Source organism: Anas platyrhynchos, chromosome 13, assembly GCF_047663525.1.
Source record: "Anas platyrhynchos isolate ZD024472 breed Pekin duck chromosome 13, IASCAAS_PekinDuck_T2T, whole genome shotgun sequence".
Lineage (NCBI taxonomy): Eukaryota > Metazoa > Chordata > Aves > Anseriformes > Anatidae > Anas > Anas platyrhynchos.
Window position 1 is genome coordinate 10,498,473 of NC_092599.1, and position 23,488 is coordinate 10,521,960.

The 23,488-nt window shown below is 40.4% G+C and overlaps 1 protein-coding gene across 4 annotated transcripts in view; it reads left to right on the forward strand.

Moving 5' to 3' along the window:
* The first annotated feature begins 2,002 nt into the window (after positions 1-2,002).
* UROC1 (urocanate hydratase 1) overlaps positions 2,003-23,488 on the forward strand; it is a 40,881-nt gene continuing 19,395 nt past the window's right edge. Inside the window, exons 1-10 of one of the 4 annotated variants that reach the window (XM_005025107.6) lie at positions 2,003-2,290; positions 9,052-9,182; positions 10,274-10,367; positions 11,458-11,517; positions 14,099-14,227; positions 14,915-14,976; positions 16,059-16,125; positions 16,575-16,718; positions 22,064-22,152; positions 22,601-22,663. In XM_005025107.6, coding sequence (XP_005025164.3) covers positions 2,165-2,290; positions 9,052-9,182; positions 10,274-10,367; positions 11,458-11,517; positions 14,099-14,227; positions 14,915-14,976; positions 16,059-16,125; positions 16,575-16,718; positions 22,064-22,152; positions 22,601-22,663 — 965 coding nt within the window. In that variant the 5' untranslated portion in view covers positions 2,003-2,164. Of the gene's footprint in view, positions 2,291-4,821; positions 4,960-5,121; positions 5,142-9,051; positions 9,183-9,559; positions 9,707-10,273; positions 10,368-11,457; positions 11,518-14,098; positions 14,228-14,914; positions 14,977-16,058; positions 16,126-16,574; positions 16,719-22,063; positions 22,153-22,600; positions 22,664-23,488 lie in introns of those variants that run through there. The other 3 variants (XM_013104673.5, XM_072044104.1, XM_072044105.1) reach the window with 3 other exon arrangements.

Consider the following 23,488-nt stretch of genomic DNA (forward strand, 5'->3'; position numbering starts at 1 on the left):
GTGGCTGTGCGGGGCGGGGGCAGCCCCATCAGCCCGCCCCGGCTGCTGCCTGCTGTCCCTTGTCCCTGCAGCACCCTCTGCCAGCCCTGCCGGCACATGACAGCAGCCCCACACCGCCCCCCCAGGGCACCCCAAAGGCAGCCCCAAGGCTTTGGGGCAGTGGGGAAGGTTTGGGGGGGGGGGTTTGTCCCTCGCAAGGTGGGCGATTGGGAGCGAGCATCGGGTTTATTTCCATAGGCAAGGGCAGACACGAGCTGGGCAAAGCCAGCGAGGGGACTTAGGGCTTCCCTGGGGGGCTGCACCACCCCTGACACATCTGCCTTCACGCAGGGCATGACCTTGAAGTCGGATTTGCCAGCCCCAGATTTTTTTGGAGGTGGTAACTCCAACACCCAGCGAGGCTCCAGCATCCGGGGTAAAAGCGCACAGCCCTAGAAATAATTTTAATTCAGGGAGTGACAACCCCTCCCCAACCCACCCCCCAGCTCTATTCTCTCTTTCTTCAGCTGTTAAGGCAGTGTCATACCACTGCCTTCTGTTTGATGTCACGGAGGGAAGCAGGCTCGATGGGAGTAGACGAGGTTGTTCTCGTGCCCATGTGTGCACAGGATCAGACCTTAGAGGGATTTGCAGAATGTGGGTCATACAAAGAAGAATAAGGAAAGATTTATTTCCCTTTGGGGTGGGAATGTTTATGTAAGGCAGAGTTATTTAGCTACGTATTGGAGTAGAATTTTCTAACTTTACCCTTATCTTTTTTTTTTTTTTTTTCCTGTTGTGCATTTTTAATAAGAAAACCAAATAGAAAATTTTAAAATATGTAGGAAATTTTTCCTCTCCTTTTTGTCTTTGCCTTTTGTTTGAAAACAGTTAAAATACTGTATAATTACAAAACATAATTCTCTGTCATAAGTGACAGCATCCTTCTGAGGGTTTGAGAGCAGTGCGCTCAGCTCCCCTGGGACGTTCTGAGTTCTTTCAACTCAAGCATCTTCAGTGGGAGCTGGGGAAATGCAGTATGTCCTAGAGCTACAGGCAGTGTGACATTAATGAGATGCTGTCATTTAATAATTGTGCTTTGTCGCCATTGCTTGTTGATTGCTGCCTTTGTGAAAAAAATAACGTGGCATTTTTTTTTTTATTCCTAGGTTTTAGGCTTGTAACAAACTGAAAAGTTTCTTCCAGATAATTTCATCAGGCTTAAACTGTGGCACTTGAGAAAATTCCCTGGCCGTGAGTTGTAGTTCCGTGGATGTAATAAAGGTCAAGAAGCTCCTGTATAATTTAAACAACAACTCAAAATGGGGAGCAAAGTTCATGTTGCTCTTTAAGTGGAAAGTCAAAGTTAAGCATATTCATTTACTAGTGATGTCTGGATGGCAACAACATAAGACTTTCCAGTTGTTGTTGACTGTGGGTTATAAAAGTGACTTAAAACTGAAAGCCTTAATTTCTCTTCCCTATTATTGCCTGTCTTGAGGAAAGCAGTAACAGAGCTAATGTTTTCAGTTTAGTACTACTAAAACCCAGGCATGCCTGTGAGCTAAGAGGAGCTAAAATCTAAGGGAGACATTTTGCTGTTGTCATTGACAGCTGCTGCTGTCCAGAGGACAGCCTGATGATATTTGAGGAACAGCCCATACCCAGAGGTGTCAGGCAGAGAATGCACATCTTAGCTGCACAGTGTATATGAACAATAACGTGAACAATGATGATTTGCTTTAGTCAGCTCCTAAACTATAGAAGTGTAAAAGCACAATCCTTGAAGTCTCAAGCAAGGTTCATGCTCCAGACCATGACTTTTTCTGGGGTGCTGGGGGAGCCAGATAATGTGGAAAGTGACTGCTCTGGTGGCTTAGCACAGCACCACCTGACAAAGCACCCAGAGAACAAACAGCAAAACTGTGAATCATTCATTTTGGAGGAGGACAGGAGAGCCAATGGCATGGCACAGAGGGGGTAGGTGTGTCACCTGTGCTGCCTGCCCTCTGTGCTCCACAGGCCTGATTGCAAAAGCCAGAGGACGGGCTGTCCTCTTGGAGATAGCTCCAGAGTGGTGGCACATCTCAGTCGCTTAGCATCTTGTTTGCCTGCACCCTTTGTCTCCATTCCTTGCATCTCTCCAGTTTGCCTTGCCTTTCCTCCTTGTATTTCTTCAGCAACTATGACCAGCCTGAAGGAAATCTGTCGTGGCCTTCCTCTAAACCCTTTGCCTGAAAACAGAGGTCGGAGGAAAGGAATACCCCATGCACCTGTGAGAACCCCTAATCTCACTGCTCAGGAGAAAAAGGTAACGTGGGGTTTCACAAGGCCTCACTTCTCTTCCTTTCAGATAAATGCAGCTAGGAGCAGCAGACCTGATCGCCTCAAATGCTCTTCTGAGTGCCAACAGATATATTTCTTTGGTGTTATATTTTCAGTAATGAATAGTGAGACAAAATACTGGAAACTTTTCTGCGTGCTTGCTTTCTCTTTCTCCCTAAGTTGATTGATATGAGGGAAATCTGACACACAGCAGCATTGTGCATGACTTTAAATAGCTAAACAAGAGGCCTTAGACTTCAATGCTGTCAATCCAGCATTGTTCCTTGGAGATGAAATTATGAATGCTGCTGCAAAAACGCTGCATATGTATGGGAGTGAATACTATCCCCTCAAATACAGTTAACATGAAATGTGGCAAATCACCATCATGGTTCAAACTATGTATCTGTATGTTTGCATAGGGATCCAAAGATAAGTTAGTTTAACCAGCAGTCTGAAGCATCCTGGCATTTAGACAAGCTTGTAAGGTATTGAGTTAATTATTTGTCTTTAGTTGTGTAATTCTTTTTCTGCCTCTTTTTGTTTAAATAGTCTGTGCACACTCTAAAGTAATCGTTGAATTATTTCATGCTAGAGACAATAATATATATATTTTAAAAAAAAAAAAAAACAGCAGCAGAAACTAATGTCCAAGGGGTGGACATCCTTAGGAATTTTGTGCATGATGGGATAAGGTTGGTTTCTTAGTTAGAAAGCCTTTTGCTTCATCACATGTAACTTACAATGTGACTTTCTGGTCAGAATGCAGAAGTTCATTCCCCACTAGCGACTTACACGCAACTTCCTTGCCCTCGTGGGAGTTCCTCACTGGCATCAGCACAGAAATTCTTTCAAAGTCCACTTCCACAAGCAGAGAAGAGCCCAGCCAAGGGGTAGGAGGAAGAACAACTGTGAGATATCCAAAAAGGATTTACTTCAATGTCAGGAGCATTCATGACAGAGGCATCCAGTCTGTGCCTGGGACAGCTCAGACAGATGGAAGTGTGGCTACTGAGTGTGCAGAAGGAAGCTGTGGTGATAGTTGTGGAGATAAAGGAGCAGGGGGTGAGCTTCACTGCATGGTAGAATATTGCCAGCCATCTCTACTTTATTCCTTTCCCCAGGAGAAGTTTGCTTTATCATGAGAAGTCAACATCGCAGGGGAGAAGATGGTATCTCACAAAACAATGCCAAACCTTACTCTTTACCTGGGGAAAGATTGGTAATGACAAAGCCCTCATTCCCTATACAGAAACTGGAATTGTTTCCTGCCTCCTTTAAGTGTTGAAGGAGACAGCAGTAGACTGCTTTTTTGGTCCGTCTACTGTCTAACAACCTACCCTCATCTCTCCTTCTTATCTACCACATGTGATAAAAGGTCATGCTGACTGGGTCTTTTATTAGCCTGTTAAAAATTTAAAAGCTTCCTTTCTGATTTATTTTACTCTTAATCCTCCACCTTAAACTCTTAACAGGGTTAGGGGCTCAGATGGTATTTATTTTATATCTGAAAGGCCGAATCTCTTTTTTAAGAGGTGTTTCATGCTGGGAAAAGGTTGTCTGTCTACAAGGTGGTTTGTAAGTCTTGAGACAGGCTTCCAGATTTTGTTGGCAGTGTGTAATGCTGAGCATATTGTGAGGCTTGTCATTATGTATGACACCGCGTTCATTTTCTAATTGAAGTGTTCATGGGAAGCTTTGACAGTAGTGAAGTTAATAATGCTCTGCTAATTTTCTCACAGTAAGGATCTGTCCCTCTCTTCATATGCTTTCATTCTGACGTTACCCTTTTTTACAATAATGATCTGTAGTAGTGCCTTTTTTTTTTTTTAATTTTTTGAGGCTTCCTTTTGTGACTGTAACAGAAATCCTATAGGCAAGATTTATAAAGTTCTGCGTGTTTTGGGGCTTGCTGAAAGGTATACAATTCCTCCTATCATATCAACTTTAATCTCTTTGGATAAATCAAGCTATTTCTCAGAACTGATTTTTGTTTATATGTTTCCTGAGTCCTCTTCCTTCTGCATTCTTTGCCTGAGGCCTGTAACATCCACATCCTCTCCCTTTCCCTCCGCAAGAGGAAACTCTGGTTTTCTGTTTCTCAGCATCTGTATCTTTGTGTAAATATGCTGCAAAGCAAATATCCCTAAAATCTTACGTGTGCTGTGTCCTTTGCAAAACAAGGGCATTGCATGCTTGATACTCATTGACGTTCCGGTAAAGTCAGTGCCATTTAGGAAGAATGTACACTTTTTGGTGTTGCTTAGAATCAGAAAAAACGTCACGTCTTCATCCATGTAGCAGTTCCCCTAACTTTGAGCCAAATCACATTATAGTTTCTTTCTCCCCAGCACAATCACCTGCTAGCTGACTGTATTACCACCTGTGTTTCTGTCCCAGGGCCCTGAGGGAATTAACAAGCTGTGATGGCTCTAACCAGCCTCACCTGAGAGCTATACACACACACACACATACCCTCTGCCCATAGGTTTAGGGGCTCCATTTAAGCTTAATTTTACTTACATTGGAGATTTGGCTTATGTTAGAGCTCTGTCATGGGGGTCTGTCTATGCCTAGCCAGGGGCCTAACTGATCTGAACCCCAACCTGTAGGATGACTTGACCTTGGGCCTACCTTGTCATTATGGACCTTCTGGTAATCTCTGAGCTGTATCTCCTTCTGGTAACCATCATCTGGTCCAGACCTGCATTCCTGATTTCACTGAGATCTGCACATCACCATGGCCTTGCGTGATGACCTAGGCTCCTGTTTGAACCAGGCTGCCAGCCCTGGGCTGCCCTGCTTACCTCCCTTGGGCATTATGGGCCTGGGCCATGGTGGGTGAGGTGCCTGTCCTGTTGGCTGTTTTATTCTTCTTGTCTCCCTGTCCCTCAGGGAGCAGCTGGTCTTTGCTGCTTTGTGATGTCCTGGTATAAAAAGCTGAAAACCAGAGCCTGAGAAGTTGCACAGTACATGAAGTTCCTGTTGAATTTTCTGGAGAAGAAGCAAGACATTTGTCCTTAATGGCTGCTTTACATGCCTAGAAATTAGGCTGCTTTTGGATGTTTGTATATGGATTGGGAAGGCTAGCCTGGTGTCTTCTGTTTTGGAAAGTCTGAATGATAGAGATCTTGGCATACTTTCCCAGCCAATGGGACATTTATAGCAACTGCTACTCAGAAATTGCTGTGTTTACTTCCTAACAGCTGATCTGAGCTACGGCCTATGAGTGAGAATACATGCAATCACAATTTTGCTTTTACATTTGTTTAGATAATAATACCACAAATGATTTTGGACCTGGACGTCATCACACAGAAGATTAGATGACAAGCAACATCTCTAGTGGGGAAAAAGCAGAACTAAGAATGGTTCTCATTTCTTCTCTTCATGCTTCCCTTTTGCCCCAGTAAATGGGGCGAAATATTTTGCCCCAGTAAATAGGGTGAATACAAATCTTAGTGGTTTTGTTTGTTTGTTTTTGTCTCATGATCCCTAAATTGGAAGTCTTGATCAAGGTGTTAGAAAAGGAGACCGAACGCCATTCTCAGAGAGGCAGTGGCTCTCTAACAAACACCAATGGACTAACAAGCTGGTATACTTGGTTTCTCAAGAGAATCCCACAGCAAAACAGTTGATAAACTGGAGCAGGGTTTCATGGTTTCTTTGGAGTACTTAGTTGGCATTGAGAGTCACTGAATCTTGACTAAATGGCAGCAAGATCTTGGTTTGCTGTGTAAATGCCAACGAGAACCAAAAAAGGACCCTCTACTAGTGATTAGAGCTTATGAACAAAAATTAAATGTTAGCTCTGCCTGATAGATCTAAGAACAAGATTCTCCATCAGATGTTTGCATTGAACTGAGCTGAACTGAATCAGTAGCTCAAAAATTCACAGTAGGTTTTTAAAAGCAACGTATCAGTTTCAGAAATGTGATGTTTTTTATTTATTTTTTTTTGAGATATAAGTGATCTCAAACATGATTTTTCAGAGGTACTGAGCAGACAAATGCAGCTCATGATGCTGTCTGAGGAAGCTATGAACAGGAACACCTAAATATCAAATGCATGCTGTCTAATATCAGAGTGGAATGTGTCAGTTATGGGTAAAATTAATCGTAGAGGTCAAAATAGTATTTTGTATGGTGTTTTAATAAAACTTAAGGAATAATGGCCTTGTATTGACTTACCATGAAAGCCTGATGATCAGTCTATTTAAATTTGTTCCTTAAATGCCTTTCTCAGGTTATCCAGTTTATGACTCAATCATGAATATGCAAAATTCTCCCTGATGCACATGGCAATTGCTTTTTCATGAAGCAGTCAGGCTCCATCTAAGCAATTTTAAGGGACACAGCACTGCTATTGAGAGACTGCTTCAGAATTCGTTATTTAAATTCCTTGAATTTCAAGACTACATTTCTTCATGGCTAATTTACAGCTATTTATTCTTCTCCCAGCATTTCCCTGAAGCTCCTTCCTGCTTTGACACTTATCCAGCAGTAAGACAGCAATCAAATGTCAGCTTTGTTCTGTTAAGCTAAACAAGCCACAGTCTTAGTCTTCTTTTATAAGATCAGCTCTCTATTGTCTGTGCAACCCAGGAGCCCTTCTCACCCTTCATGTAACATTGAAGTTCATGTTTCATTAATGTTTGCATCATCAAAATTCAGGCTTCTGCTAGCATGGAACACTAACAGTGCGGGGGCTCACTCTAAGTGAATTTATTTGAAAATCCAAACAGATTTCGCCTTCTTGTATTTTTAGAGCAAATAAAAATATTTTCTCATCAGTTTCGTTATAATAAAAATAGTATATTGATCAAAGGCTAGGTGATCCTTGCCAGGATGCAAGTAAAACACTTTCATCCTAATAGTTTTCTGTAGCAGAAAAATGCAGCAACTTTTTTTTTTTTTCCTCACCATATCACTCTTTTCCTCTTGTGGAACTAGATTTTGTTGTTGCAAGGGGTACAGCTTACTTCATTCTCACTGTAGGAATTTCTTAGAGGTAGAGCCCCCTGTGATGGCTGCTTGCCTCTGAGACTTCAAAAGTCCCCTCGTATTTTGTCACAGTGTGTATATAGCTGGGATTTTTGTGTTTAATAGCCTGTTTTTGAAAAATGACCGCTTATCTAGCTGGAGAATAAGGCAGTATATGGAGGTGGAATTTCTGTTCGCTTGTCTTAAGTGCATTTTACCCCTTGTCATTCTGTGTGTAGAATAGCAAAGCCCATTTGCAGGCTTAGCATCCCTGGTCTGAAAGGGTCTGACCCATGTTCCTGTTCAGAAGCAAGTACACCAAGAAGAACATCCTAGTATGAGGTGTTTGTAGATTTGGGGCATTGTACTTCATCTGCTCTAAGGTATGTGAGACCAACATGCTCAGATGATGAAGGGACTGGAGAACTCTAGCCAAAAGAGACACAGTATAGTCATGTTAAATGAGGAGGTTTGTCAATAAGCTGAGAAGGTGGCTTTGTAGAGCTTTTCAGATTTTATACCAATATGTTTTATCCTCCCAGAAGAATAAGGAGAGTAAAGATACCCGGGCTGCATGGCTCTATGCGCCTTTGTTCTAGATACTTATTTTCTGTACTATATGCAACCCCTTCACTTCTTCCAGTACATACTTCCATAACACTCTGATCTTCCAACAGCAGGTTTTACAAACATGAATTATCCTTGCTATAGTCAGCAGTCTCCAAAACTGGTCTTTCCAGGTTGTTTTTAGGCTGTTATCAGACCAGAAACCAAATTTGATCCCTTCCTATCCTTTCCAAAGCGCCTTAAAAATCATCCCAATGAAGATGTGAAATTCCATGTGAGTTGTGAATCTCTTCAGTTAAGATTCATTTGGATAGTGTTTTCATTTATTGGGGAACTTATAAGAGCTTCTGGCATCTTTGCATGAAATTGGCTTTTTAAAGATTACAAAGTCTTTATTCTCATTATGGTTTTAATCAAGTGGGACATGGAATACAGAGACATGACTTAACTAACAGACTGTTACTAAAGATGGTGATTTATTTATGATTTCTTTCATCCAAAAAGACACACTGTACTTTGCAAACTATGGGTGATGTCTTTGAAGGCCATAGGGACTATAAGCCACTTAGTATCATCTGCAGAATTTAATTCAATGCCTACTAATCACTTTAGCTAATTTAAAAGTGATACGTGTAGCTTCAATAAAATAATGTAAACCACCACTCTCTGTAATACATTAGTATGTTAAATGTAGTGAATCTTTAATAAAACTTAGGCCAAGAATATCTTCATCTGTTGTCTCATAATTCAAGGCTAAGGTTTCTTTCTTAACAGAAAGTATAGTAAGGTCTTCAGTGCCTCTAAGAGTTCAGGATCTCGGGATAAGGATTTCTGGACAATGTTTTTCTTGGTAGTTCAGTGCCCCCTAGCACTGTAGGAAGGGATTCATCTGTGTCAAGTGTCTGTAGGATTGAACACTACTTAACGAATCCTTGAGGTCTTTCCATAAAGATTTGGGGGGTGGGAGGGAAGGGGAACGTTATATACATGCAGCAAATGAGTTTACAAGGAAAGATGCAGATGGAAACATTTCAATGGGAAAGCAGGAATGGAAGCTCCCCTGGTGTGAGGTTGGCCTTTTAAATTAAATCGTCTCTGTAATAGCTGGGGCAGTTTTCCAGCTGACTAAAATTCAGGGCCACCCACTTACCTCCATTTCTCTTTTACCTAATTTTTTTTTTTTTTCTCTTCCTGGCAGCTTGCTTTGCGTAATGCCTTACGCTATTTCCCACCTGAAATACAGAAGAAGTTGGTGCTGGAATTTGCTGAAGAACTCAGGCTGTATGGCCATATCTACATGTATAGATTCTTTCCAGATATTGAGATGAGGTAAGAACTAAGGGGTTCACACTGCATTTGGCTACCATTTGCTTACCAGCTTTCACCTGTGGAACTGACTCTAAATAGTGATAGCACTGTGGATGGCACTGGGACCTGCTGTGAGAGGCTGGTTATTTTCCAGTCTTCCTGGGCTTAAAAGAGAGGCAGTACTTTATTTTTCTCTCTCTTCTCCTTCCTTGGAACCTGTATCTGACCCTGGTTTGTAATATGCTGTGCCTGTTGATCTTGGAGCATCGCTTCATTATAGGGCTGATGGGGCTAATGTTTGTGAAGCAGAACAGTTTTGGAGAGGGCTGCCAGGGGCTAGCTGCTTTTTTTAGACTGATTGATTCCTTTTTGCATCCAGCAGGGGTCTGGTTAATGTCTGTACATAAATCTGAATAAAGCAAGCAACTAGAAAGCACTCTAATTTCCACAGACATACATATTTCTGTGCTGTCCACACTAGACTGGGGTCAGCTCTTCTTGCAGAAATCAGCTACGGGGACAACAACTGGAAGAGAGTCTGAAAGGTATTGCAGAGCTGGACTGCATATTTTTCCTAACTAGTTTGGTATTTGAGAGTTTCTTTGGAACCAAATTTCAAGCTGGGCATTTTTTCTTAGATAGGATCTTAAATAACAAGGGCTAATGAGCCTGAAGACAATTTTTCCCATTGCTCTTTCCCTTGGTATTTTGCAGGACTGAGCTGCTTGGCCTGGCAATTGGGTTATAGAGGCCAGTGCAAGTGCGAACCAAAAAATTCATGTAGAAAAGCAATGAGTGCTTGTGGCTACCATGTTAATAAACAGTTGTGATTAATGAATTCAGCAAATGATAAGCTGAATGTGATCTTTCGTGTTTTTGTTTTTTTCTTTGCTTATTTCTGATTAAAAGTCGAAACCTGGTTTGCTTGTTAAGATACATGTCATATCAGTTCTGCACTTTTTCCTTTATTTTCTTAATCCCTCTTGAGTAAAAACCTGTAATTCAAAGGGATGTGTTGGCATGCAGGGATGTTTCTGTGGTGTGTTTTGTTGCTGTTGCTACCATTATGAGTCCCTTGTTTGTTTCCTGACGTCTGATGAATACAATTTCAGAGCGTACCCCATCAAAGACTATCCCTGCAAAACCAAGTCAGCTGCTGCCATTATGCTGATGATCATGAATAATCTGGATCCCTCAGTGGCTCAGGTAAGCTACAGTGATAATAAAGGAAGCTGGATTCATAGAACAGAAACAAATCTCTATGTTCCTTCCTGCTAACATAGAAATTGGAGAATGTAAGCGTATAGGTAGAATTAATCCTTGTGCAAATGATGCACCTTCAGTGGATTGAATAGGATTTCAGCTGTACAGAAGCCTTTTGCTGATTCTGTGGTGCTGGCTGCTCTGTTAGCTAGGCGGGTCAATTTTAGTATTGCTAAGGCAGTCTCTTTGCAGAGTGATGTGCTAGAATGATCATTTCTGTGAGGCTAACCTTGTGAGGGAGTAAAGGCGATTCTACCTTTTTTCTGTGGTGGTTTTGATACCTTGGAATGTGGTTCTTATTTGATAAGTTCTTTTGGTTTGTGCTGTGCATAGTTCTTCATTCTCCGTAGGGGGTCCTAATTTAGACCTATGAGGACTACTGCAGCACTAACAAGGCTCACTCCAGCTCCCACTATTTTCAGGAGCTTGGTTGCTATCTGTGAGATAGGCAGAGTTCAGCTCTCAGTGCACTGCTTCTACAACATATGTTGAAAAATTAGTGTTGATATTTCCTGTAGCTTGGCAAATTTAGCCCCAAGGACAGATTTACTAGAGGGTTGCTGGACTAAGTCCCTTCTTACAAGCACTGTCCAGTGTAATGCATCTGTTCTACAAATGGCAGGGAAGAGACCGTTCAGCAATGTCCTGCTGGTCTTAGACTCTTCCAGCTATAAAAGCTAGTGGCAACCAAACTGTAAGCTCACTCAGGCTCAGTTTAAGGGATTTTACTGGTGTGTATGTTTGTTAAAGAACCTACAATCCAGGAATTACTTTCAAACATTCTGTATCACCAAAATGCCATTGTAACAATAATAGATGCTTACTTTGAAAAAGACTTTTAGTATTTATTTATTTATTGCTTAACCGTTAACTTTTTGGATGGTATTCCCTGTTTTTAATAGTGTTGGTGCAATAAGCTATATAAGCTATAGAAAGAATTTATTACTGAGATTTTTTTTTTTAATAACTTGAAGATACTGTGAAACATTTCAGAAAAATAATTGTGTTATTATTGTTAAATTGTCTTTCTCAGTTTCCCCAGGAGCTTGTCACTTATGGAGGAAATGGTCAGGTCTTCAGCAACTGGGCACAGGTAGGACACTGCTGGCTTTGCAGCTTCTTTCATTAAACCCATTTCACTGTCCCCCAGGCACATTCTGCTTAGGCAGAGTTTGTGATAATTCTTGCAGTCATTGTCTCACAATACTCCAAAACATCCTGTCTGGATAGAGGAATGCCCAGTTATGAACTGCATAGATGGGGAGAGCTTTATTTAGTAAGGAGAGCACAGACAGCCCAATAAAAATACTGTATTTTAAACATATCAAGCTGTGTAAGATGATGTAAAAGTTCTTTGTCTTTCTCTAATGCATGTGTATGTGCCTGTACTTTGCACAAATAGTTTTAGAGGCAGAATAAATTCTATGAAACAACGTATAACTTCTGCTTGCTTCTCTGTAGTACTTTTGCACAATATATAGAGGAATAAAAAAAAAAAAAAGAAAACAATATGGCTTTAAGAAAGTGTAGTCCTTAGTCTTTTTCCAATAAAATCAGATGAGCTGAAAATATTTCCATGCTAGCTGGTCATAGTGCACTTTATTTTCAGGCCTAACTCTGAACTTCTGATACTAATGGCAGGTGGGTAAAGTCCTGTCTGAAATCTGAACTGAGATGTTTAAGGTATAATTGCCCATCCAAAAGTGGCACTAAATACACTTGCTTTAATCCAAGTACTGCAAAATGCATGTGAAAAACATTTTGAGAAGAAATTTGTGGCTTTATCTGAATCTCGCTTTATGCTTATTAAAAATATCAAGCAAAACTAATCTGTAAATGAAATTCCTCATTAAGGAAAAAAGAAATGGATTTCTCACTGTAGCACAGGACTGAGAGACGTGGTCTTTCTTCTTTGTGATTTTTATCTGTAGCTAAGGAAAAAATCATGGTTCAGTTTCCAGATCTGGTAAATGGGAGTTTAATGGAAGTCTTAGGTAGCTGTTGAGGTTGAATAATCACCTGTACCTTTTTACAGTAAAGGTACTATGGCAATGCACACCATTTCTTTATACTGTGTTAATTCATAAATGTCAGTTAAGCCAGTTAACACATTGCATGAAAGTTTTACAGCATTTCTTGCATGTCCAGTGCCAGCAGTTCATATAGTGGCATTGCTTGGGCTGACATCACTAAGACGGATGTTGGGCTGCAAGGTGAAGTAGAAGCTCTGCCAAAGTCAGAATTATTTTCTCTTCTCCTGTTCTCATCCAAGTTAGAGCTCTGACCTGCAGTTGTTTCACAGCACAGCAAACAACCTTTCTGTTTTTGCTTGCTTAGAGTAGCAAATCACATGAATGATTCCGTTATGATGGAACATTTTGTTCTCTGAGGCTTGAAAACAACATCCTTTCTGAAAATCTGTCATTGCAAAATTCCTAGGGAAAAGGCTGAGTTTGGTTTATATCAACCACACAGGCTGGTCATCCACACACATTTCTACTGAATGACTTTTAAAGAGAAAAATATGACCAGAGGTAAATTTCCCCTTACTAACTTGTCTGCAAGCCTGCAGGCTAGGAAATACAGACTCCATCTTCCTTTTCCTTCCTACTTATTAGATATTTCTGCATTGACTGAAAGATACAACTAAGTATCTCACAGCTTCTGGTTTTGTTACAAGCTTTTCCCAGCCTGCTTAAGTTTTCACAGCTAGTGACCTGTTCTGTACTGGAACAAGTTCAAAACTTTTCATAAAACATACTAAATGAAAAGCAAACAAACAAAAACAAACAAACAGAAGTAATTCTTTCCTGCCCAACTTAACTTGCTAAACCCATCTTAGAAATTATCTGGGTTAGAAGGGACTAGCTTCAAATCTGTACCCCTTTAATATGGGTGAAAGGCAGCCACAAAAGTTAAATGTGTTAACAGCTGCTCTTCTTGGACCTGGTTGCTCATACTAAAATTCCCATGGAATATAATGGGCTTTGCAGTAGATAATAATGGATGGGAGTTAAGTTTATAACAGTTTAGATGATCAAGTCTACTTCTTGGCACAGATCAAGAGTAACTATTGAATTATGCAGTTAGATTTGAGATGCATTTATTTAGATTCCAGGGTGTCTCTAGGACTCTCTTCATTGTCCATAGTGAAAGCTATTTTTTGAGAAATTATTTCATTAAGTGCATGCTGTAATGATGATCTCTTGAAGAGATGACAAGAACCAGAAGATGTTGAATTTAACCATATCAGGTTAGGCTCAACATTATACATGGGTGTTTTGATCTCTTTTTAAGTGAAAATTTCACAGCTTGCTTTTGGAAAGATTGCCAGAAAATTGCTAGGTCCAAATGGTTAACCTCAAGATAAAATTAGAATGGCTTTAAAAATGATGCACTGAGAAGCTAGCAAAGCATTTCTGGGGTTTGTACTGCAGAAATTACTCTGGAACTTATTCAGACCTTTGCCAGTTGATTTATGTTTCCTGCTGAGCGATGTCTCTTAATGGACTTTATTAAAAGCAAGAATGTGTTGAAATGTCTGGCTGTTACTCTGTATGTGAATACACCTCATTATCTCTGTGGCTGCCATCATACTCTGTTTAGCAGCTTCATGAAGAAACATAATGCAAGATAGAAACGTATTCCGTCACTTTCCTTGCTTTCCCTTTCAGTTCTGGTTGGTAATGCAGTATTTGTCAGAGATGACTGAAGAGCAAACATTAGTAATGTACAGTGGACATCCTCTGGGACTCTTTCCCAGCCATCGATATGCTCCTCGGTTAATCATTACTAATGGCATGGTAGGTGTTAACATCTTGGTTTTTTTTTTTCTTTCTTTTTTTTTTCCTCCTCTTTGGTTTATTTTTCAAGTCTCTGCTGAATTAAACATTGTTCGTGCTACCTGAACTTATAATAGCACACCAAAGAATCTGGGGTCTAAATTCTGCAGTATTTGTTCCAGTACAGTCACTCTCACCTCAAGCAGGCTGATCTGCAGTGATGGAGAGAACAATTCTTGCCTTGTCAGAGGATTTATGTTCTGACTCAGCCTGGGCTATACATATTCTTGACCAAAACAATTAATCTAGACTCATTTTGGAAGGCATGAAAGTCCTCGACAGTCAAACAGATGACCTATATCAAATGCTTATATACCTGAACTGCTTTGCTCAGAAGGCAAGCTAGACAAATGTGCCTGCTGGTCCATTGCCTGTCCTCTTGAGCTATTCAATATTCATCTCTCTGTAGGCTGGTTTTGTGGCTAGACAACTGCTTTCTTTAAGATTTGTATGACAGCCATGCTGATGGAAAGATCAGATATATATTGTATAATACTAGAATGCATGGAATAAAACCCCCTGAATTACTACTTCTGTTTTTCATTGTTTTTTTGTGTGTGTTTGACCATGGAAAATTCAGGTGGTGAAAAAGATCTGCTTAAATCTTTAATTTGCTTATCTATATTTTATTTTTGATTGTTTTCTTAGGTTATTCCCAACTATTCTACCAGAGATGAATATGAGAAGATGTTTGCTTTGGGAGTAACAATGTAAGAAGATACCTTACTGTTAAAATATACAAAATATTTATTTAAAATTTAACTCAGGCATTGAGCAGTGGCTGGTTAAAATTTCCAATACAGGTGGATTTCAACTGCACCGCATAAACTCCTGATGTTGCAAAGCATTAATGCACACTTAAGTGCAACTGCTTAGGAGTTTGAGTTATGTTCAACCACATATATAAGGTTGTCATTGAGGTCTGCTAGGAATTAGTATTAGGATTATGTGTAAGACTTGGCTGAATTACACCCTGAAGCCATAATCATAACCTAATTATAGGCTGGGCTAGTTACACTTTGCAGTGGTTGTTTTGCAATCTTCAAAAAAAACAGCTAACCAACCAACCAACCAAAAAAAAAACAAAACACATAAGTTATGAAGTTTTCCTTTAATTCTACACTAAGAAAGAGCTTTGAAGTAGAAAGCTATATATTTTTTAATATATTTGACATGTTTGTTTATCCGTTTTTTTAAATGCTCATTTAGCCAATGAGCACAGGATTGTTATTCTGCTGTGTATGATGGAGAGAACCAACTTAAGCTATGAGAGAGCTGGATGTATATAGACCAGAATGCTGGAGGAAAGGAAAAGGCATGAGCAGAGTATGTTCACTGCTGCTTTCTCAGGGATTTTGTAGGAATGTGGACAATGATTTTGGGGTTACAATATTTAAGTCACAATATTTTGTGACTTAAAAGTGGGAGTGCCACTAAAATCCAGTGGTATATGCTCAAATGGGAAAAGGAGCCTTTTTGAGTCTTAGTTGCTATGCTAAAAGCTAAAATAAAAATTACACTCAATTCTTTTGTTCTACACATTTTGGAGCTCAATAATTTAAAGAGTTAAATGATCTTCTGAAAGCCTGTTTGTGCATTGAAGATGAGGAAGGTCAGTTAGGTTAGGATTTTAATAATGCCAGACCTTTAGCATCAAAACGAAACACAGGGGATTGACATGTTTCTTTTTGTTTGTTTTGTTTTTGTTATACTAGAAATATACTTAGAGGTACACAGCCCTCCTTCCAGCATGAGTAACTTCTGGTGTTATTGTTTTCCTTGATATTGCCAGGTACGGCCAGATGACTGCAGGAAGCTACTGCTACATTGGACCTCAGGGAATAGTCCATGGGACTGTGGTAAGAAATCAAGGAAAGATTTATTTGTTGATAGCTATTGGAGGAGGGTATCTCCTGCAGTGGCTGGTGACTGGAGTGGTGTGGACTGCTGTGAGAGGATGTTCCAATTATCAAAGAAATTCTCATTGCCTGCTCCTTAAAAAGGCAGTGTCCTTCTACTCAGTCCATGACATAACCAGAAAGCAGACCTGAAGGAATCCATTGTCAAGGTCTCAATCTGAGATCACATCTAGCTACAGTAAATGAAGTATGAATTGACCAAAAGGAACAGAATGTCAGTTGGACGTAGAAAATAAGTGCCTGTGAGTCCCCTTAACAGTCCTGCTTGCAAACATCCATGTGTTACAGGTACCTATGGAAATTAATTGGGAAAAGAAATTTAATGAAAAAATATAATGTGACTCTTGAAGAAATACCTCCTGGTAACTGCTATATTGTATTGTGTGTAGCTCACAGTGCTGAATGCAGGCCGTCGCTACTTGAAGGCAGAAGACCTATCTGGAAAGGTGTTTGTTACTTCTGGTCTTGGAGGGATGAGTGGGGCTCAAGCAAAGGCTGCGGTCATTGCTGGGTGTGTGGGAATCATTGCAGAGGTGAGAGCAATTCTCTTTTGTTGTCATCTTGTCTTCGTGCGCTGCATTAGAAGCCTCATTCTCCTGATCACATATGCTCCTCTATCAACTCTGTCAGGACAAACTCAAAAAAAGATACTGCCTTCCAAGATCTGTATGTCTTTCCATTGCTGAGCATTTTTCACTGCTATTCCACCTTCTATCTGTTTGCCCACTGGGTTGTACTGTAAAGATATGAACTGTTACTTCTAATAGTTGCTTCACAAATACTGCAGAATGATTCTGTTATATAGGCCATACTCAGCACTTGAACTACCATCACTGAATGTGTGAAAGGATATAACTTCCACAGGCAATTCCAATGGGAACTATATCCTCTTTTGCCAAAAAGTCTATCAGGTTAAAAAAGTGATAGTTATATTACAATTAACCTTTAATTCCTCTGGCACCCTTATCAGGTGCAGTGAAAATACCTGTTAAATATGGTGGTATGATTCAGTCATCCAGGTTGGGACTAACAAATTTGCTTAGTGTTGTGATTCTCTGAAGGCAACGAGATTTTGTAAAACTGGGAAACTCAAAGTTGGCTTCAGCATGAAAATGGTGAGGGTAATTACAAGCACTGAATTTCAGTTGTAGACTGTCTGTCTTTGTAGACAACAAAGGTAAGTTCTGCTAAGAGAAAATGCTGTTGGGGAGAAGTTCTGTGCTATCATTTTCACTGTTCCCTGAAGCTCACTCACAGCTTATATTGTTTTGGAGGGTCTTCCATCCTGATGTAATATTTCTGTTCCAAATATGTTAAAATAACCCATCTGTTTCCTTCCGTAAACAAAGAGAATCTAATAATGATCTGCAATTCAAAGATTGCTAACGTTTGAGTGATTAGAATAGTGTATGGTAGGATCCACTGGATACATAGATATCTCTAAGTATCATGTATCTGATGCTGAACCTGAACAAAGTCTTGATAAGTATTCATATGTATAGTTTTCAAGTAAAATAGATTTTTATATAAAGAAAGTAATGTTAAGGTCTCCTAATACTTGCATTTTCAGCTATTATTTTTATCACAAAATTCTGTTCCAACAAATCAGAAGACTGGACTATAAAATCATTGCAATAGTTTTTAACTGAAAATGTTGCTCTGCAATTCTATGAAAATGATAGTGAATTTCTTTAACGATAATGACTTTAGTCATTATCGTTAAATGAAGTAATAAACTAGAAGTAATAGAAGTAATAAACCCTTCCATGCATTTCTTTCTTCTTGACAACCTTTAAATTCAGTACACTGGGGAAACATTCTTAGTGGAACAGATATAAGAGCTGACCAAAATGCATTGGGCTCTTTGATTGGTAGGTAATCAGCTCTTGCTACTGCTTCAGAGGAATATTTTCAGAAAATAACTTCAGAGCAGACTAGAGTGGGAGTTTAGCTTTCTCGGCCAAAGTAGCTTATAAAAAGAATTAGCTGGCAGACCTCTGCTACGGACATGCCACTTGCTGCAATCCCAAGGATAAGAATATTGCAACCTAACCTGTAATAACTCTAAGTTCAAAACATAATGGCTCAGACTGCCTACGTGGCATGCAGAAAATCTGTCCCACTCTGGCTAGCAGAAGTCTTACTCATGGAAAGTTAAGATTTCATCTATTTTGTAATGATGGTGCAAAAATATTTTTTTAGCACAACATGAATTTTGCGTGTGTTTGAGATCTCATCAGGTAGATTGAATGAAGATCAAATTTATTATTGAATAAATTACTATTGAATAAATTATCTTGTTCAGACTTTGACTCTGTCATCATGAACTTTCAAATGCTAGAATACAAAAGGAGAGATTTCAGTGAATGCTATTCAAAGCAGTCCTTTGTCCTTTTCATCTCCACGGCTGCAGATGATTTTGTTCAGGAGACTGAATATCGCCTGGTTTTTATCTCCTGTGAGATGATCCTTGTCGGAAATGAGTCTCAGGAGCACATGTGGATAGCTATATATATGTACATATTATTTATTTAAGGAACTATTTATGCAAATGGCATTGATGAATTGTGCAAGAGATGTCATTTTGTCAGCCAGGGCTTCCGAAGCTCAGACAGAAGGGATTAATGGTGCAAGTCTTTTACCTCTTCTGTTTGACATGAAGCAGATTGTAATTTTATGAAATAGCTGTGTGGAGGGCCAGATGATCTCCTCTGAGCTGTGCTAAGCTCTCTAGGGTTACACTGGAGGTGACATTATAGAATCATAGAATCATAGAATCATAGAATATCCTGAGTTGGAAGGGACCCTTAAGGATCATCAAGTCCAACTCTTGACACCGCACAGGTCTACCCAAGTTCAGACCATGTGACTAAGTGCACAGTCCAATCTCTTCTTAAATTCAGTCAGGCTCGGTGCAGTGACCACTTCCCTGGGGAGCCTGTTCCAGTGTGCAACCACTCTCTCTGTGAAGAACCCTTTCCTGATGTCCAGCCTAAACTTCCCCTGCCTCAGCTTAACTCCATTCCCGCGGGTCCTGTCGCTGGTGTTAATGGAGAAAAGGTCTCCTGCCTCTCGACACCCCCTTACGAGGAAGTTGTAGACTGCGATGAGGTCTCCCCTCAGCCTCCTCTTCTCCAGGCTGAACAGGCCCAGTGCCCTCAGCCGTTCCTCGTACGTCTTCCCCTCCAGGCCTTTCACCATCTTCGTAGCCCTCCTCTGGACACTCTCCAACAGTTTCATGTCCTTTTTATACTGTGGTGCCCAGAACTGCACACAGTACTCGAGGTGAGGCCGCACCAGCGCAGAGTAGAGCGGGACAATCACCTCCCTCGACCTACTAGCGATGCCGTGCTTGATGCACCCCAGGACACGGTTGGCCCTCCTGGCTGCCAGGGCACACTGCCGGCTCATATTCAACTTGTTGTCTACCACGACCCCCAGATCCCTCTCTTCTAGGCTGCTCTCCAGCGTCTCATCGCCCAGTCTGTACGTGCAGCCAGGGTTTCCCCGTCCCAGGTGCAGGACCCGGCACTTGCTCTTATTGAACTTCATGCGGTTGGCGATCGCCCAGCTCTCCAACCTATCCAGATCCCTCTGCAAGGCCTTTCCACCCTCATTCGAGTCCACAACTCCTCCAAGTTTGGTGTCATCAGCAAACTTGCTCAAAATGCCTTCTATTCCTACATCCAGATCGTTTATAAAAATATTGAAAAGTACCGGCCCTAAAATGGAGCCTTGAGGGACCCCACTGGTGACCGCCCGCCAGCCTGACGCAGCCCCATTCACCATAACCCTTTGGGCCCTGGCCGTTAGCCAATTGCTCACCCATCGTATGATGTTTTTATTTAGCTGTACGCTGGACATTTTGTCCAGTAGGATCCTATGGGAAACCGTGTCAAAAGCCTTGCTGAAGTCCAAAAAAATCACATCAGCTGGTTTCCCTTGGTCCACCATACGGGTGATCTTATCATAAAAGGAAATCAGGTTAGTTAGGCAGGACCTACCCTTCACAAACCCATGCTGGCTGGGACCAATGACTGCTTTGTCCCCCAGGTGCGCCTCAATACGTTCGAGAACCATCTTCTCCATGATTTTACCAGGCACTGACGTGAGACTGACAGGCCTGTAATTGCTAGGGTCTTCTTTCTGACCCTTCTTGAAAATCGGCACAACATTTGCCAGCTTCCAGTCTACCGGGACCTCTCCAGACTCCCAGGATCGTTGAAAAATAATTGAGAGAGGTTCCACGATGACGTCCGCCAGCTCCTTCAGCACCCGGGGATGAATCCCATCCGGACCCATGGACTTGTAGGGATCCAGGTGGAGTAGCAGATCCCGCACACGTTCAGGGTCGGTCGGGAGTTTGTCATCCCCACCGTCCCGGTCCTCCAGCTCGGGGCACCCTGGGTCCCATTAGCTCATCATGTTTGTGCAATTTTTAAAACTGAGTTTAAAAAAAAAAATCCCATATTTGAAAAGATGGTTCAAAGGAAGCTAGCTTTGAGTGTGCCAGCAAGTCTGAAAGACTTTCCAAGACTGTCAGAGAGGTTTGAAATAAAGTATATAAGATGTGGTAACAGATTTAAATAGATCTGATCTGTATTATGCAGAGCTTTAAATGAACCCCATTCCTGTAATTCATATGGGCCATTTAATATCCTTTTCCCCTGTGTTGATTTAAATAATTCCCAAAGCAGCTGTCCCCCACGGCACCTGACTTTTTTGTTGAATAATTCTATTGGTAGTGACACTGCTATTATCATAATCTGGGGTTTTGGAAGGACAGTCTTTATTACTGATGTGGGAAATGATGGAAGGTTTCTCATGCTAAGAATAATTGGGGAAGAAAAGGTTTCCTGGTGTTCAAGCAACTCCTGAATACAGAACTTATTTAATTTACATATAAATACTTTGTTAATGAGAAATAATTAAATGGAAATGATGGGGGTGGATTATAGAGAAGTAAAAAATGCTTTAATGTAATATTGTAAGATACTCAGGTTATGCATTCTTGTGCGCACACACAACACTCTGGGTGTCTAAATCAGTTGCCACCACAGAAAATTTGCTTGAATTAATTTTGCCATTTGCTTTATGCCACTGATAACTCATTATAAATGTCTTAATGATGTTTATGCATCATTAAGTTTGTGCATTGAATCATTAATATGGAATCTGTGCCAAAGCCTCCACGGTTTGTCTATCCATTTATATTTTTATCCTGCTGTCTCTGGTGCATACACACAAACTGGTTCCAGAAGAGTACCAATTTGGGATTGAGCTTGTTAGGAGCTTCAAAGTTCAAAGCAAGAGGGGATTGAAGGCGTAGTTTTGTTTTGATCCATTCCATTTTTCACAGAGGCACCAGCCAGCTGGGACAAGAAAATACTTTCTTCTTTTCTTTCCCATATTTGGTTGAGATTTTCAACCAGAAGTCAAAGTACAAAAGTGCGGGTCAAAAGCAAACCATTCTTTTGTCCTGGGCAGTCTGGCAGAAAAGTCTGAGTTATTAGGGGAAAAAAAAAAAAGTTTACAATTTTCAATGAAAATCATCAAAACAAACATTAAAGATCACTTAAAATTGATGTAAATATATTACCTCTTGCACAATTTTAATGAGAATTTCTGGTTTGTAAAATATGATTGAGAAGTGATAGGTCAGGTTTTTTTCTAGCTTGTACCCTAAATAATAGAGAATGGGATTGGTAAAAATCAGAGATGGAAAATAAGCATTTGAACTATCACTTCATCTTAAGGCCAATGCAGGGCTATTCCTTTCACTCACTTGCTACTTTCTTATTTAAAAAAAAAAAAAAAAAAGTAAAAGGGACTCAGTGGGAGAAACAGGAGTTTTAAGATCTTCTGTTATTTGTCTTAGGTTGATGAAGCAGCGCTTTTGAAACGTTACAAACAAGGCTGGCTCATGGAAATCTCTAACAACCTGGACCATTGCATTGCTCGTCTGAGGTATGATTTGTAACATTCAGTTACTTTATCTCTGCTCCCTAATCCTTGCTTTACATCTTTCTGCATTGTGCTATTTTAGTATTGCATAGGGGGAGAGGTTGAAGGACACCACATCTTACCCTAGGTCTGCTTTTGAATGTGAATCTATCCTTCCAAACAGCAACTTTCCTTGGTAGTGACTACCAGTGCTTACAACTTGCAGTTACCAGTGCTTCATATAGTTTATATCATATGTTAAATGTCTGCATTTTTTTCATGAACATGCATATAGCAATTACAAATAATGTTACACTTGAAGAATCAACCTGCCTAAAGGTCAGAAGTTCTATTGCCCAGATGAGTGTTGGAAACAACATACAGACTTATAGTTTTGTTTGCAATTTGTATGTTGCAAGTCAGAATTACGAGGTACTTTTTCTTCAACCCATCTTTTTAAATTCTATTCTAGAGATGCAAGAAAGAATAAAATTGCCCTTAGTTTGGGTTACCATGGGAATGTGGTGGATCTGTGGTAAGTAGTATATATGGATATATTAATGTTCTTGCTTATTAAGTCAACCTGGGATTAATTCCCAGACTTGGAAGAGAAGCAGCATTAAATGTAGTGCTGAGTTCATGACTCTAGATATTTATGAAACTGTATTGTCAAAAGAGGGATTTTCATCCTTGTGTCCCATTTTCCAGTTGCATGGGAAATGCATCATCTTTCTTTATGGAACAGTGAATTTCTTAGGGAAAGAAATCACTAAGATTTGTCCTCGGATGAAGAGGGAATTTCTCCATCTCCTAAGCTTTTGCTATTTGGTTAGCCAAATAGCCCTGACTTCAGTGAGGAATAGAAATACTGAGGCATTGATTGAATAAACATAATCAGATAATGGATGTAAATTCTAGCACTCTTGTGACTTTATCCAATGGTAAACCTCACTGTTACACCATAAACCAAGGGTTGAAACTGATCGATATATGGCTGATACATCATACTGGCATTTGACTTACCTCTTGGCATTCCTGTGCAGGGAAATATGAATCATAGAATCATAGAATATCCTGAGTTGGAAGGGATCCTTAAGGATCATCAAGTCCAACTCTTGACACTGCACAGGTCTACCCAAAAGTTCAGACCATGTGACTAAGTGCACAGTCCAATCTCTTCTTAAATTCAGACAGGCTCGGTGCAGAGACTATTCCCTGGGGAGCCTGTTCCAGTGTGCAACCACCCTCTCTGTGAAGTATATGGTGATGAAGATTTGCATGCGACTTTTAGTTTCCCACTTCCTGACTGCTAAAATAAAGCCAGCTTGCCATGGCATGCCTTCATAAACAACTTTTTGTG